This window comes from Petromyzon marinus, assembly GCF_048934315.1.
Source record: "Petromyzon marinus isolate PM22_M1 ecotype Great Lakes invasive population chromosome 75 unlocalized genomic scaffold, UKy_Petmar_22M1.pri1.0 chr75_unloc.4, whole genome shotgun sequence".
Lineage (NCBI taxonomy): Eukaryota > Metazoa > Chordata > Hyperoartia > Petromyzontiformes > Petromyzontidae > Petromyzon > Petromyzon marinus.
In genome coordinates, this window is record NW_027422616.1 from 326,965 (window position 1) to 344,057 (window position 17,093).

The window sequence follows — 17,093 nt, forward strand, 5'->3', positions numbered from 1 at the left end:
CATACACTCACTCATACACTCCCTCACTCGTACACTCACTCACTCGGTCACTTGTACACTCACTCACTCACTCGTACACTCACTCACTCATAGGCTCACTCGCTCATACACTGACTCACTCGTACGCTCACTCACTCATACACTCGCTCACTTGTACACTCACTCACTCGTACACTCACTCACTCACTCGTACACTCACTCACTCGTACGCTCACTCACTCGTACACTCACTCACTCATACACTCACTCGTACACTCACTCACTCGGTCACTCACTCACTCATACACTCACTCGGTCACTCACTCACTCATACACTCACTCGTACACTCACTCACTCATACACTCACTCGTACACTCACTCATACACTCACTCACTCGTACACTCACTCACTCGGTCACTTGTACACTCACTCACTCGTACACTCACTCACTCGCTCGCTCACTCGCTCGTACACTCACTCACTCGTACACTCACTCACTCGCTCGTACACTCACTCACTCGTACACTCACTCACTCGTACACTCACTCACTCGTACACTCACTCACTCGTACACTCACTCACTCGGTCACTTGTACACTCACTCACTCGTACACTCACTCGCTCATACACTCACTCACTCGTACGCTCACTCACTCATACACTCGCTCACTTGTACACTCACTCACTCGTACACTCACTCACTCGTACGCTCACTCACTCGTACACTCACTCACTCATACACTCACTCATTCACTCACTCATACACTCACTCACTCATGCACTCACTCATACACTCACTCATACATTCACTCATACACTCACTCACTCATACACTCACTCACTCATACACTCACTCACACACTCATACACTCACTCATACACTCACTCACCCACTCACCCACTCCCTCACCCTCTCACCCACCCACTCTCTCACCCACCCACTCCCTCACCCACCCACTCACCCATCCTATCACCCACCCACTCACCCACCCACCCACTCACCCTCCCACCCACCCTCTCCCCCACCCACCCACCCTCTCCCCCACCCACCCTCTCACCCACCCACCCTCTCCCCCACCCACCCTCTCCCCCACCCACCCTCTCACCCACCCACCCACCCTCTCACCCACCCACCCACCAACTCCCTCACCCACCCACTCACCCACCAACTCCCCCACCCACCCACTCACTCTCTCACCCACCCACTCACTCACCCACTCACCCACCCACTCACCCACTCCCTCACCCACCCACTCACCCATCCTATCACCCACCCACTCACCCACCCACCCACTCACCCACCCTCTCACCCACCCACCCTCTCACCCACCCACCCACCCTCTCACCCACCCACCCACCCACCAACTCCCTCACCCACCCACTCACCCACCAACTCCCCCACCCACCCACTCACTCTCTCACCCACCCACTCACTCACCCACTCACCCACCCACTCACCCACTCCCTCACCCACCCACTCACCCATCCTATCACCCACCCACTCACCCACCCACCCACTCACCCACCCTCTCACCCACCCACCCACCCTCTCACCCACCCACCCACCCTCTCACCCACCCACCCACCCACCAACTCCCTCACCCACCCACTCACCCACCAACTCCCCCACCCACCCACTCACTCTCTCACCCACCCACTCACTCACCCACTCACCCACCCACTCACCCACTCCCTCACCCACCCACTCACCCATCCTATCACCCACCCACTCACCCACCCACCCACTCACCCACCCTCTCACCCACCCACCCACCCTCTCACCCACCCACCCACCCTCTCACCCACCCACCCACCCACCAACTCCCTCACCCACCCACTCACCCACCAACTCCCCCACCCACCCACTCACTCTCTCACCCACTCCCTCACCCACCCACTCACCCATCCTATCACCCACCCTCTCACCCACTCACCCACTCACCCACCCTCTCACCCACCCACCCACCCTCTCACCCACCCACCCACTCACCCACCCTCGCACCCTCTCACCCACCCACTCCCTCACCCACCCACCCAACCTCTCACCCACTCGTCCACTCCCTCGCCCACCCACCCACTCACCCACTCTCTCACTCACCCACTCCCTCACCCTCTCACCCACCCACTCTCTCACCCACCCACTCCCTCACCCACCCACTCACCCATCCTATCACCCACCCACTCACCCACCCACTCACCCACTCACCCACTCACCCACTCCCTCACCCACCCACTCACCCATCCTATCACCCACCCACCCTCTCACCCACCCACCCACCCACTCTCTCACCCACCCACTCACCCACTCTCTCACCCACCCCACCCTCTCACCCACCCACCCACCCACTCTCTCACCCACCCACCCACTCTCTCACCCACCCACTCCCTCACCCACTCACCCATCCTATCACCTACCCACTCACCCACCCACCCACTCACCCACCCTCTCACCCACCCACCCACCTTCTCACCCACCCACCCACCCTCTCACCCACCCACCCACCAACTCCCTCACCCACCCACTCACCCACCAACTTCCCCCACCCACCCACTCATCTCTCACCCACCCACTCCCTCACCCTCTCACCCACCCTCTCACCCACCCACTCACCCACCCACCCTCTCACCCACTCACCCACCCACCACCCACCCACCCACCCTCTCACCCACCCTCTCACCCACCCACCCTCTCACCCCACCCACTCACCCACCCTCTCACCCATCCTATCACCCACCCACCCTCTCACCCACCCACCCACCTTCTCCCCCACCCACCCACCCTCTCCCCCACCCACCCTCTCACCCACCCACCCTCTCCCCCACCCTCTCCCCCACCCACCCTCTCACCCACCCACCCTCTCACCCACCCACCCACCCACCAACTCCCTCACCCACCCTCTCACCCACCCACCCACTCACCCACCCACTCCCTCACCCACCCACTCACCCACCCACTCACTCACCCACTCACCCACTCCCTCACCCACCCACTCACCCATCCTATCACCCACCCACCCACTCACCCACCCACCCTCTCACCCACCCACCCACTCACCCACCCACTCCCTCACCCACCCACTCACCCACCCACCCTCTCCCCCACCCACCCACTCACCAACCCTCTCACCCACCCACCCTCTCCCCCACCCACCCTCTCACCCACCCACCCACTCACCCACCCTCTCACCCACTCACCCCACCCACTCCCTCACCCAACAACTCACCCACCCTCTCACCCACCCACCCTCTCACCCACCCACCCACTCACCCACCCACTCCCTCAACCACCCACTCACTCACCCACCCTCTCACCCACCCACCCACTCACCCACCCACTCCCTCACCCACCCACTCCCTCACCCACTCACCCACCCTCTCACCCACCCACCCACCCACCAACTCCCTCACCCACCCACTCACCCACTCACCCACTCCCTCACCCACCCACTCACCCATCCTATCACCCACCCACCCACTCACCCACTCTCTCACCCACCCACTCCCTCACCCACCCACTCACCCATCCTATCACCCACCCACTCACCCACTCACCCATCCTATCACCCACCCACTCACCCACCCACCCACCCACTCCCCCACCCACTCACCCACCCACCCTCTCCCCCGCCCAGGTGAGTGAGGAGCTGATTCGCGTGGCCATCCTGTGGCACGAGCTGTGGCACGAGGGGCTGGAGGAGGCCTCCCGCCTCTACTTTGGCGAGCGCAACGTCAGGGGAATGTTCACGGTGCTGGAGCCACTGCACAGCATGATGGAACGTGGTCCACAGACTCTCAAAGAGACCTCCTTCAACCAGGTGGGAGGGTGGGTGGGTGGGTGGGGGAGTGGGTGGGTGGGTGAGTGAGTGGGTGGAAGGGTGGGGGAGTGGGTGGGAGGGTGGGGGAGTGGGTGGGTGTGTGGGTGAGTGGGTGGGTGGGTGGGGGAGTGGGTGGGTGGGGTAGTTGGTGGGTGGGTGGGAGGGTGGGTGGGGGAGTGGGTGGGTGGGTGGTTGGGTGAGTGGGTGGGGGAGTGGGTGGGTGAGAGAGTGAGTGGGTGGGTGAGAGAGTGGGTGGGTGGGTGAGAGAGTGGGTGGGTGGGTGAGTGGGTGGGTGGGTGGGGGAGTGGGTGAGAGAGTGGGTGGGTGGGTAAATGGGTGGGAGGGTGGGTGGGAGGGTGGGTTGGTGGGTGGGTGGGTGAGAGAGTGCGTGGGTGAGTGGGTGGGTGGGTGGGTGAGTGGGTGGGGGAGTGGGTGAGAGGGTGGGTGAGAGGGTGGGTGAGAGGGTGGGTGAGAGGGTGGGTGAGAGGGTGGGTGAGAGGGTGAGTGGGTGCGTGGGTGAGAGAGTGGGTTGGTGGGTGGGTGGGTGGGTGAGAGAGTGGGTGGGTGGGTGAGAGAGTGGGTGGGTGGGTGCGTGGGTGGGTGGGTGCGTGAGAGAGTGGGTGGGTGGGTGAGAGAGTGGGTTGGTGGGTGGGTGGGTGGGTGAGAGAGTGGGTGGGTGGGTGGGTGAGAGAGTGGGTGGGTGGGTGCGTGAATGGGTGGGTGGGTGGGGGAGTGGGTGAGTGGGTGGGTGAGTGGGTGGGTGGGGAGTGGGTGGGAGGGTGGGTGAGTGGGTGGGTGGGTGAGTGGGTGGGTGGGTGGGTGAGTGGGTGGGTGGGTGAGTGGGTGGGTGGGTGGGAGGGTGAGTGGGTGGGTGGATGGGTGGGTGAGAGAGTGGGTGGGTGGGTGAGAGAGTGGGTGGGTGGGTGGGTGTGAGAGTGGGTGGGTGGGTGGGTGGTGGGTGGGTGGGTGGGGAGGGTGGGGGAGTGGGTGAGTGGGTGGGTGGGTGGGAGAATGGGAGGGAGGGAGGGTGGGTGGGTGGGAGAGTGGGTGGGTGGGTGGGTGGGTGAGAGAGTGGGTGGGTGGGTGAGAGAGTGGGTGGGTGGGTGAATGGGTGGGAGGGTTGGTGGGTGAGAGAGTGGGTGGGTGAATGGGTGGGAGGGTGGGGTTGGTGGGTGGGTGGGTGAGTGGGTGGGTGAGTGAGTGGGTGAGTGGTTGGGTGGGTGAGAGAGTGGGTGGGTGGGTGGGTGAGTGGGTGAGTGGGTGGGTGGGTGAGTGGGTGGGTGGGTGAGTGGGTGAGTGGAGGGTGGGTGAGTGGGTGGGTGAGAGAATGGGTGGGTGGGTGGGTGAGAGAGTGGGTGGGTGAGAGGGTGGGTGAAAGGAGTGGGTGAGCGGGGGTGGGGTGGGTGGGTGAGAGGGTGGGTGAGTGGGTGGCTGAGAGAGTGGGTGAGTGGGTGGGTGAGTGGGTGGGTGAGAGGGTGGGTGAGTGGGTGGGTGAGAGAGTGGGTGGGTGTGTGGGTGAGAGAGTGAGTGTGTGGGTGGGGAGGGTGGGGGGGTGAGTGACAGAGTGGGTGGTTGTTTGGTTGAGTCGCTGCATGCAATTGTCCGGCTCAGTTCAGTGTCCTCCATGTGCCTCTCTCCCCCTGCCCTCTCTGTAGGCCTATGGGCGCGACCTCATGGAGGCCCAGGACTGGTGTCGCAAGTTCATGAGGTCGGGAAACCAGAAGGACCTCACTCAGGCATGGGATCTCTACTACCACGTGTTCCGTCGCATCTCTAAGCAGCTGCCGCAGGTGAACAGCCAACGTGAACGAGAGACTCACACAGAGAGACTCACAGAGAGACTCACACAGAGAGACTCACACAGAGACTCACAGAGAGATACTCAGACAGAGAGAGACTCACAGAGATACTCAGACAGAGAGAGACTCACAGAGATACTCAGACAGAGAGAGACTCACAGAGAGACTCACACAGAGAGACTCACACAGAGACTCACAGAGAGATACTCAGACAGAGAGAGACTCACAGAGATACTCAGACAGAGAGAGACTCACAGAGAGACTCACAGAGAGACTCACACAGAGAGACTCACACAGAGAGACTCACACAGAGACTCACAGAGAGATACTCAGACAGAGAGAGACTCACAGAGATACTCAGACAGAGAGAGACTCACAGAGATACTCACACAGAGAGAGACTCACAGAGAGACTCACACAGAGACTCACAGAGAGATACTCAGACAGAGAGAGACTCAGAGAGACAGAGAGAGACTCGCACAGAGAGACTCACACAGAGACTCACACAGAGAGAGACTCACAGAGAGACTCACATAGAGAGACTCACAGAGAGACTCACACAGAGAGAGACTCACACAGAGAGAGACTCACAGAGAGAGACTCACAGAGAGAGACTCAGACAGAGAGAGACTCACAGAGATTCTCACAGAGAGAGAGAGAGAGAGACTCACACAGAGAGGCTCACAGAGATACTTGCACAGAGACTCACAGAGAGACTCACACAGAGACTCACACAGAGACTCACACAGAGAGAGAGACTCACACAGACACTCACACAGACACTCACACAGAGACTCACAGAGAGAGACTCACAGAGAGAGACTCACAGAGAGAGACTCACAGAGAGAGACTCACACAGAGAGAGAATCACACAGAGAGAGACTCACACAGAGAGAGACTCACACAGACTAAAGGCTAGAACCCAAGGTCTCAGTGTCTCCGTCATGGCCACCGTGAACCCCACCCACCCACACGGCCACCGTGAACCCCACCCACCCACACGGCCACCGTGAACCCCACCCACCCACACGGACACCGTGAACCCCACCCACACTACCACAGTGAACCCCACCCACCCACCCACACCCACCCACACGGCCACCGTGAACCCCACCCACACGGCCACAGTGAACCCCACCCACCCACACGGACACCGTGAACCCCAATGAACCCCCACTGACCTCCAATGACCCCTGTGACCCCAGCTGACCTCGCTGGAGCTGCAGTACGTCTCCCCCAAGCTGCTCATGTGCCGTGACTTGGAGCTGGCCGTGCCGGGGACGTACGACCCCAATCAGGCGGTGGTGAGAATAGAGAGCATAGCATCGGCCCTGCAGGTCATCACCTCCAAGCAGAGGCCTCGCAAGCTCACCATCATGGGTGAGTGAGAGAGTGGGTGAGTGGGTGGGTGGGTGGGTGAGAGAGTGAGTGAGAGAGTGAGTGAGAGAGTGAGTGAGTGGGTGAGAGAGTGGGTGAGTGAGAGAGTGAGAGAGTGAGTGAGTGAGTGAGAGAGAGAGTGGGTGAGTGGGTGAGTGAGTGAGTGGGTGAGTGAGTGAGTGGGTGAGTGAGTGAGTGAGAGAGTGGGTGAGTGGGTGAGTGGGTGAGTGAGAGAGAGAGTGAGTGGGTGAGTGAGAGAGAGAGTGAGAGAGTGAGTGGGTGAGTGAGAGAGTGGGTGAGTGAGTGAGAGAGTGAGTGAGAGAGTGAGTGAGAGGGTGAGTGAGTGAGAGAGTGGTGAGAATAGAGAGTATAGCATCGGCCCTGCAGGTCATCACCTCCAAGCAGAGGCCTCGCAAGCTCACCATCATGGGTGAGTGAGAGAGTGGGTGAGTGAGTGAGTGAGAGAGTGAGTGAGTGTGTGGGTGAGTGGGTGGGTGGGTGAGAGAGTGGGTGAGTGGGTGAGTGAGTGAGTGAGAGAGTGAGTGAGTGAGAGAGTGAGTGAGAGTGAGTGAGTGGTGAGAATAGAGAGCATAGCATCGGCCCTGCAGGTCATCACCTCCAAGCAGAGGCCTCGCAAGCTCACCATCATGGGTGAGCGTGGGGGGGTGGGTGAGTGAGTGAGTGAGTGGGTGAGTGGGTGAGTGAGAGAGTGGGTGAGTGGGTGAGTGAGAGAGAGAGTGAGAGAGTGGGTGAGTGAGTGAGTGAGAGAGTGGGTGAGAGAGTGAGTGAGAGAGTGAGTGAGAGAGTGAGTGAGAGAGTGAGTGAGAGGGTGAATGAGTGAGTGAGTGGTGAGAATAGAGAGCATAGCATCGGCCCTGCAAGTCATCACCTCCAAGCAGAGGCCTCGCAAGCTCACCATCATGGGTGAGTGAGAGAGTGGGTGAGTGAGTGAGTGAGTGGGTGAGTGAGTGAGTGAGTGGGTGAGTGAGTGAGTGAGAGAGTGAGAGAGTGAGTGAGTGGGTGAGAGAGTGAGTGAGAGAGTGGGTGAGAGAGTGAGTGAGTGAGTGGGTGAGAGAGTGAGTGAGTGGGTGAGTGAGTGAGAGGGTGGGTGAGAGAGTGTGTGAGTGAGTGAGAGAGAGAGTGAGAGCGTGGGTGAGTGAATGAGAGAGTGAGAGAGTGAGATAGTGGGTGAGAGAGAGTGAGTGGGTGAGAGAGTGAGTGGGTGAGAGAGTGAGTGGGTGAGAGGGTGCATGAGTAAGAGAGTGAGTGGGTGAGTGAGAGAGTGGGTGGGTGGGTGGGTGATTGAGTGAGTGAGTGAGAGAGTGAGTGGGTGAGTGAGTGAGAGAGTGAGTGAGTGGGAGAGTGAGTGAGTGGGTGAGTGAGTGAGTGGGTGAGTGAGTGAGTGAATGAGAGGGTGAGTGAGTGAGTGGGTGAATGGGTGAGTGAGTGAGAGAGTGAGTGGGTGAGTGAGAGAGTGGGTGGGTGAGTGGGTGGGTGAGTGAGTGAGTGGGTGAGTGAGTGGGTGAGTGGGTGAGAGAGTGAGTGGGTGAGTGAGTGAGTGAGAGAGTGGGCGCAGGAGGCTGCCTGGGGGACCTTTGCCTTGTCCGTTGTTGCGCGCGCCCCCCCCCATCGCAGGCAGCAACGGGCACGAGTTCATGTTCCTGCTGAAGGGCCACGAGGACTTGAGGCAGGATGAGAGGGTCATGCAGTTGTTCGGCCTGGTCAACACGCTGCTGGCCAACGACCCAGCGTCCATGCGAAAGAACTTGAGGTCAGTCGGTCAGTCGGTCAGTCGGCCACTCACCCGCTCACCCACTCGCTCACTCACTCACTCGCTCACCCGCTCGCTCACTCACTCACCCACTCACTCACTCACCCACCCACCCGCTCGCTCACTCACTTACTCACTCACTCACTCACCCACCCACCCACCCACTCACTCACTCAATCTCTCACCCACTCACCCACTCGCTCACTCACCCACCCACCCGCTCGCTCACTCACTCACCCACTCACTCACCCACCCGCTCACCCGCTCACCCGCTCGCTCACTCACTCACCCACCCACTCGCTCACTCACTCACCCACTCACTCACTCACTCACCCACTCACTCACTCACTCACCCACTCACTCACCCACCCACCCACTCGCTCGCTCACTCTCTGTGTCTCTCTGTCTCTCTGTGTCTCTGTGTCTCTCTGTCTCACTCTCTGTCTCACTCTCTGTCTCTCTGTCTCACTCTCTGTCTCACTCTGTGTCTCTCTGTGTCTGTCTGTGTCTCTCTGTGTCTCTCTGTCTCTCTCTCTGTCTCACTCTCTGTGTCTCTCTCTCTGTGTCTCTCTGTCTCACTCTCTGCGTGTCTCTCTGCGTGTCTCTCTGCGTGTGTCCGTGTGCTCAGTATTCAGCGCTACGCTGTGATCCCCCTGTCCACCAACTCGGGGCTCATTGGCTGGGTGTCTCTCTGTGTCTCTCTCTGTGTCTCTCTGTGTCTCTCTCTGTGTCTCTCTGTCTCACTCTGTGTCTCTCTGTGTCTCTGTGTCTCTCTGTCTCACTCTGTGTCTCACTCTCTGTCTCTCTGTGTCTCTCTGTGTCTCTCTCTGTGTTTCTGTGTCTCTCTCTGTCTCTCTCTGTGTCTCTCTGTGTCTCTATCTGTGTTTCTGTGTCTCTCTCTGTCTCTGTGTCTCTGTGTCTCTCTCTCTGTCTCACTCTGTGTCTCTCTGTGTCTCTCTGTGTCTCTCTGTCTCACTCTCTGTCTCACTCTCTGTCTCACTCTCTGTCTCTCTCTCTGTCTCACTCTGTGTCTCTCTGTGTCTCTCTGTGTCTCTCTGTCTCACTCTCTGTCTCACTCTCTGTCTCACTCTCTGTCTCACTCTGCGTCTCTCTGTGTCTCTCTGTGTCTCTCTGTCTCTCTCTCTGTCTCACTCTCTGTCTCACTCTCTGTCTCACTCTCTGTCTCACTCTCTGTCTCACTCTCTCTGTGTCTCTCTCTGTCTCACTCTCTGTCTCACTCTCTGTCTCACTCTCTGTCTCACTCTCTCTGTGTCTCTCTCTGTCTCTCTCTCTGTCTCACTCTCTGTCTCACTCTCTGTCTCACTCTCTGTCTCACTCTCTGTCTCACTCTCTCTGTGTCTCTCTCTGTCTCACTCTCTGTCTCACTCTCTGTCTCTCTGTGTCTCTCTGTGTCTCTCTGTGTCTCTCTGTCTCACTCTCTGTCTCACTCTCTGTCTCACTCTCTCTGTGTCTCTCTCTGTCTCACTCTCTGTCTCACTCTCTGTCTCTCTGTCTCTCTCTGTGTCTCTCTGTGTCTCTCTGTCTCACTCTCTGCGTGTCTCTCTGCGTGTGTCTCTCTGTGCTCAGTATTCAGCGCTACGCTGTGATCCCCCTGTCCACCAACTCGGGGCTCATTGGCTGGGTACCTCACTGTGACTCTCTCTGTGTCTCTCTGTCTCTCTCTGTGTCTCTCTGTCTCTCTCTGTCTCACTCTCTGTCTCTCCCTCTCTCTGTCTCACTCTCTGTCTCTCTGTCTCACTCTGCGTCTCTCTGTGTCTCTCTGTCTCACTCTCTGTCTCACTCTCTGTCTCACTCTCTGTCTCTCTCTCTGTCTCTCTGTGTCTCTCTCTCTGTCTCACTCTCTGTCTCTCTCTGTCTCACTCTCTGTCTCTCTGTCTCACTCTGTGTCTCTCTGTGTCTCTCTGTGTCTCTCTGTCTCACTCTCTGCGTGTCTCTCTGCGTGTGTCCGTGTGCTCAGTATTCAGCGCTACGCTGTGATCCCCCTGTCCACCAACTCGGGGCTCATTGGCTGGGTACCTCACTGTGACTCTCTCTGTGTCTCTCTGTCTCTCTGTGTCGCTCTGTGTCTCTGTGTCTCTCTGTCTCTCTCTGTGTCTCTCTCTCTGTCTCACTCTCTGTGTCTCTGTGTCTCTCTCTGTCTCTCTGTGTCTCTCTCTGTGTCTCTGTGTCTCTCTCTGTGTCTCTCTCTCTGTCTCACTCTGCGTCTCTCTGTGTCTCTCTGTGTCTCTCTGTCTCACTCTGTCTCTCTGTGTCTCTCTGTCTCACTCTCTGTCTCACTCTCTGTCTCACTCTCTCTGTGTCTCTCTGTGTCTCACTCTCTGTCTCACTCTCTGCGTGTCTCTCTGCGTGTGTCCGTGTGCTCAGTATTCAGCGCTACGCTGTGATCCCCCTGTCCACCAACTCGGGGCTCATTGGCTGGGTACCTCACTGTGACACGCTCCACGCCCTCATCCGTGACTACCGGGACAAGAAGAAGATTCTCCTCAACATTGAACACCGCATCATGCTGCGGGTGAGTGAGCGGGTGAGTGGGTGGGCGGGTGGGCGGGTGAGCGGGTGGGTGAGTGGGTGGGTGAGTGGGTGGGTGAGTGGGCGGGTGAGTGACAGGTGAGTGAGTGAGTGAGCGGGTGAGTGGGTGGGCGGGTGAGTGGGTGGGCGGGTGAGTGAGTGGGCGGGTGGGTGAGCGGGTGGGTGAGCGGGTGGGTGAGTGGGTGGGTGAGTGGGTGAGCGGGCGGGTGAGTGGGTGGGTGAGTGGGTGGGTGAGTGGGTGGGTGAGTGGGTGGGCGGGCCGTTAGGTGAGCTGGTGAGTGGGTGGGTGAGTCGGCTGGTGAGTGGTCGGGCAGGCGGGTGAGCGGACGGGTGAGTCTCTCCCTCCCTGTCTCTCTCTCTGTGTGTCTCTCTCTGTCTCTCTCTCTGTCTCTCTGTGTTTCTCTCTCTGTGTGTGTCTCTCTCTCTGTGTCTCTCTCTGTGTCTCCGTGTCTCTCTCTCTGTGTCTCTCTCACTCTGTGTGTCTCTCTCTGTGTCTCTGTGTCTCCGTGTCTCTCTCTGTCTCTCTCTCTGTGTCTCACTCCGTGTCTCTCTCTGTCTCTCACTCTGTGTCTCTGTGTCTCTCTCTCCGTGTCTCTCTCTCTGTCTCTCTCTCTGTCTCTCTCTCTCTCTGTCTCTCTCTCTCTGTCTCTCTGTGTCTCTCTCTCTCTCTCTGTGTCTCTCTCTCTGTGTCTCTCTCTCTCTGTGTCTCTCTCTCTCTCTGTCTCTCTCTCTGTGTCTCACTCCGTGTCTCTCTCTGTGTCTCTGTGTCTCGTCGTCAGATGGCTCCGGACTACGACCACCTGACCCTGCTGCAGAAGGTGGAGGTGTTTGAGCACGCGGTGAACAACACAGCAGGGGACGATCTCGCCAAGTTACTGTGGCTCAAGAGCCCCAGCTCGGAGGTGACGCTCACTCAGTCACTCGCTCAGTCACTCAGTCAGTCAGTCAGTCACTCAGTTAGTCACTCAGTTAGTCACTCAGTCACTCAGTTAGTCACTCAGTCAGTCAGTCAGTCACTCAGTCAGTCAGTCACTCAGTCAGTCAGTTAGTCAGTCACTCAGTCACTCACTCACTCGCTCAGTCATTCAGTCATTCAGTCACTCAGTTAGTCACTCAGTCACTCAGTTAGTCACTCAGTCACTCAGTCACTCAGTCAGTCACTCAGTTAGTCACTCAGTCACTCAGTCAGTCACTCGCTCAGTCACTCAGTCAGTCAGTCACTCAGTTAGTCAGTCACTCAGTCACTCACTCAGTCACTCAGTCACTCGCTCCTGCTACAGAAGGTGGAGGTGTTTGAGCACACGGTGAACAACACAGCAGGGGACGATCTCGCCAAGTTACTGTGGCTCAAGAGCCCCAGCTCGGAGGTGACGCTCACTCAGTCACTCAGTCACTCGCTCAGTCAGTCAGTCAGTCACTCAGTTAGTCACTCAGTTAGTCAGTCAGTCAGTCACTCACTCAGTCACTCAGTCACTCAGTCAGTCAGTCAGTTAGTCACTCAGTTAGTCAGTCAGTCAGTCACTCGCTCAGTCAGTCAGTCAGTCATTCACTCAGTTAGTCACTCAGTCACTCAGTCAGTCAGTCACTCAGTCAGTCAGTCAGTCAGTTAGTCAGTCACTCAGTGAGTCACTCAGTCAGTCACTCAGTTAGTCACTCAGTCACTGAGTTAGTCACTCAGTCACTCAGTCATTCAGTCACTCGCTCAGTCACTCACTCACTCAGTTAGTCACTCAGTCACTCAGTCAGTCGGTTAGTCACTCACTCAGTCACTCGCTCACTCAGTCAGTCAGTCACTCAGTCAGTCACTCAGTCAGTCACTCAGTCAGTCACTCAGTTAGTCACTCAGTCACTCAGTCAGTCAGTCACTCAGTCACTCAGTCAGTCACTCAGTCACTCACTCACTCAGTCACTCAGTCACTCGCTCCTGCTACAGAAGTTGGAGGTGTTTGAGCACGCGGTGAACAACACAGCAGGGGACGATCTCGCCAAGTTACTGTGGCTCAAGAGCCCCAGCTCGGAGGTGACGCTCACTCAGTCACTCGCTCAGTCAGTCACTCAGTCGCTCAGTCAGTCAGTCAGTCGCTCAGTCAGTCAGTCAGTCACTCAGTCAGTCATTCAGTCAGTCAGTTGGTCACTCAGTCACTCAGTTAGTCACTCAGTCAGTCACTCAGTCACTCAGTCAGTCAGTCACTCAGTCAGTCACTCAGTTAGTCACTCAGTCACTCAGTCACTCAGTCAGTCGCTCAGTTAGTCAGTCACTCAGTCACTCACTCAGTTAGTCACTCAGTTAGTCACTCAGTCACTCAGTCATTCAGTCAGTCATTCAGTCAGTCAGTCACTCAGTTAGTCACTCAGTCATTCACTCAGTTAGTCACTCAGTCACTCAGTCATTCAGTCAGTCATTCAGTCAGTCAGTCACTCAGTTAGTCACTCAGTCATTCACTCAGTCAGTCACTCAGTCAGTCACTCAGTCACTCAGTTAGTCACTCAGTCACTCGCTCCTGCTACAGAAGTTGGAGGTGTTTGAGCACGCGGTGAACAACACAGCAGGGGACGATCTCGCCAAGTTACTGTGGCTCAAGAGCCCCAGCTCGGAGGTGACGCTCACTCAGTCACTCAGTCAGTCACTCGCTCAGTCAGTCAGTCAGTCACTCAGTCACTCAGTCAGTCAGTCAGTCACTCACTCAGTCACTCAGTCACTCGCTCAGTCACTCAGTCAGTCACTCAGTTAGTCAGTCACTCAGTCAGTCAGTCAGTCACTCGCTCAGTCAGTCAGTCAGTCACTCAGTCAGTCAGTCACTCAGTCAGTCACTCAGTTAGTCACTCAGTCACTCGCTCACTCAGTCACTCGCTCAGTCAGTCAGTCACTCAGTTAGTCACTCAGTTAGTCAGTCAGTCAGTCACTCGCTCAGTCACTCAGTCACTCAGTCACTGAGTTAGTCACTCAGTCACTCAGTCATTCAGTCACTCGCTCAGTCAGTCACTCACTCAGTTAGTCACTCAGTCACTCAGTCACTCAGTCAGTCACTCAGTTAGTCACTCAGTCAGTCACTCAGTCAGTCACTCACTCAGTCACTCAGTCACTCGCTCCTGCTACAGAAGTTGGAGGTGTTTGAGCACGCGGTGAACAACACAGCAGGGGACGATCTCGCCAAGTTACTGTGGCTCAAGAGCCCCAGCTCGGAGGTGACGCTCACTCAGTCACTCGTCACTCAGTCACTCGCTCAGTCAGTCAGTCAGTCACTCAGTTAGTCAGTCACTCAGTCAGTCACTCAGTCACTCACTCACTCAGTCACTCAGTTAGTCACTCAGTTAGTCAGTCAGTCAGTCACTCAGTCAGTCACTCAGTTAGTCACTCAGTCACTGAGTTAGTCACTCAGTCACTCAGTCATTCAGTCAGTCATTCAGTCACTCACTCACTCAGTTAGTCACTCAGTCACTCAGTCATTCAGTCAGTCATTCAGTCAGTCAGTCACTCAGTTAGTCACTCAGTCACTCAGTCAGTCAGTCACTCAGTCACTCAGTCAGTCACTCAGTCACTCACTCACTCAGTCACTCAGTCAGTCACTCAGTCAGTCACTCAGTTAGTCACTCAGTCAGTCACTCAGTCACTCGCTCCTGCTACAGAAGGTGGAGGTGTTTGAGCACACGGTGAACAACACAGCAGGGGACGATCTCGCCAAGTTACTGTGGCTCAAGAGCCCCAGCTCGGAGGTGACGCTCACTCAGTCACTCAGTCAGTCAGTCAGTCACTCAGTCAGTCAGTCAGTCACTCAGTTAGTCAGTCAGTCAGTCACTCAGTCAGTCACTCAGTTAGTCACTCAGTCACTGAGTTAGTCACTCAGTCACTCAGTCATTCAGTCACTCGCTCAGTCACTCACTCACTCAGTTAGTCACTCAGTCACTCAGTCATTCAGTCACTCAGTCACTCAGTCAGTCACTCAGTCACTCACTCACTCAGTCACTCAGTCAGTCACTCAGTTAGTCACTCAGTTAGTCAGTCAGTCAGTCACTCAGTCACTCAGTTAGTCACTCAGTCACTCAGTTAGTCACTCAGTCACTCAGTCATTCAGTCACTCAGTCAGTCACTCAGTCACTCAGTCAGTCAGTCACTCAGTCAGTCACTCACTCAGTCAGTCAGTCAGTCACTCAGTTAGTCACTCAGTTAGTCAGTCAGTCAGTCACTCAGTCAGTCAGTCACTCAGTCAGTCACTCAGTCAGTCACTCAGTCACTCAGTCACTCAGTCAGTCACTCAGTCACTCGCTCCTGCTGCAGAAGGTGGAGGTGTTTGAGCACGCGGTGAACAACACAGCAGGGGACGATCTCGCCAAGTTACTGTGGCTCAAGAGCCCCAGCTCGGAGGTGACGCTCACTCAGTCACTCGCTCAGTCACTCGCTCAGTCAGTCACTCAGTCAGTCACTCAGTTAGTCACTCAGTCACTCAGTTAGTCACTCAGTCATTCAGTCACTCGCTCAGTCACTCACTCAGTTAGTCACTCAGTTAGTCACTCAGTCTCTCAGTCACTCAGTCAGTCAGTCACTCAGTCACTCAGTCAGTCACTCACTCAGTCACTCAGTCACTCAGTCACTCGCTCACTCAGTCACTCACTCACTCAGTCACTCAGTCACTCGCTCCTGCTACAGAAGTTGGAGGTGTTTGAGCACGCGGTGAACAACACAGCAGGGGACGATCTCGCCAAGTTACTGTGGCTCAAGAGCCCCAGCTCGGAGGTGACGCTCACTCAGTCACTCGCTCAGTCACTCGCTCAGTCAGTCACTCAGTCAGTCACTCAGTTAGTCACTCAGTCACTCAGTTAGTCACTCAGTCATTCAGTCACTCGCTCAGTCACTCACTCAGTTAGTCACTCAGTTAGTCACTCAGTCTCTCAGTCATTCAGTCAGTCATTCAGTCAGTCACTCACTCAGTCACTCACTCAGTTAGTCACTCAGTTAGTCACTCAGTCATTCAGTCAGTCATTCAGTCAGTCAGTCACTCAGTTAGTCACTCAGTCAGTCAGTCACTCAGTCAGTCAGTCACTCAGTCAGTCACTCAGTCAGTCAGTCAGTCACTCAGTCACTCGCTCCTGCTACAGAAGTTGGAGGTGTTTGAGCACGCGGTGAACAACACAGCAGGGGACGATCTCGCCAAGTTACTGTGGCTCAAGAGCCCCAGCTCGGAGGTGACGCTCACTCAGTCACTCAGTCAGTCGCTCAGTCAGTCAGTCACTCAGTCACTCAGTCACTCGCTCACTCAGTCACTCGCTCAGTCAGTCAGTCACTCAGTTAGTCACTCAGTCACTCAGTCACTCAGTCAGTCACTCAGTCACTCAGTTAGTTACTCAGTCACTCAGTTAGTCACTCAGTCACTCAGTCATTCAGTCACTCGCTCAGTCACTCACTCACTCAGTTAGTCACTCAGTCACTCAGTCATTCAGTCAGTCATTCAGTCAGTCAGTCACTCAGTTAGTCACTCAGTCACTCAGTCAGTCAGTCACTCAGTCACTCAGTCAGTCACTCACTCAGTCACTCAGTCACTCAGTCACTCGCTCACTCAGTCACTCACTCACTCAGTCACTCAGTCACTCGCTCCTGCTACAGAAGTTGGAGGTGTTTGAGCACGCGGTGAACAACACAGCAGGGGACGATCTCGCCAAGTTACTGTGGCTCAAGAGCCCCAGCTCGGAGGTGACGCTCACTCAGTCACTCGCTCAGTCACTCGCTCAGTCAGTCAGTCACTCAGTCACTCAGTTAGTCAGTCACTCAGTCACTCAGTTAGTCAGTCACTCAGTCAGTCGGTTA

The 17,093-nt window shown here is 56.5% G+C and overlaps 2 protein-coding genes across 2 annotated transcripts in view; both read left to right on the top strand.

Moving 5' to 3' along the window:
- LOC116937995 (serine/threonine-protein kinase mTOR) overlaps window positions 1-17,093 on the top strand; it is a 221,813-nt gene that overhangs the window by 181,609 nt on the left and 23,111 nt on the right.
- On the top strand, window positions 3,619-10,741 carry LOC142908176 (serine/threonine-protein kinase mTOR-like). Its single transcript, XM_076058487.1, has 6 exons — window positions 3,619-3,796; window positions 5,452-5,586; window positions 6,801-6,975; window positions 8,608-8,743; window positions 10,331-10,549; window positions 10,729-10,741. The coding sequence occupies exons 1-6, from the start codon at window positions 3,719-3,721 to the stop codon at window positions 10,739-10,741; spliced, it is 756 nt and encodes a 251-aa protein (XP_075914602.1). The 5' UTR covers window positions 3,619-3,718.

What these genes read in the sequence shown, in the direction of transcription:
- LOC142908176 (XM_076058487.1), top strand. Translation starts at nt 3,719, where the DNA reads ATGTTCACGGTGCTGGAGCCACTGCACAGCATGATGGAACGTGGTCCA. An exon ending in AAGAGACCTCCTTCAACCAG is followed by an intron (nt 3,797 to 5,451) that starts GTGGGAGGGTGG and finishes CCCTCTCTGTAG; the next exon opens with GCCTATGGGCGCGACCTCAT. An exon ending in TCCATGCGAAAGAACTTGAG is followed by an intron (nt 8,744 to 10,330) that starts GTCAGTCGGTCA and finishes CTCTGTGCTCAG; the next exon opens with TATTCAGCGCTACGCTGTGA.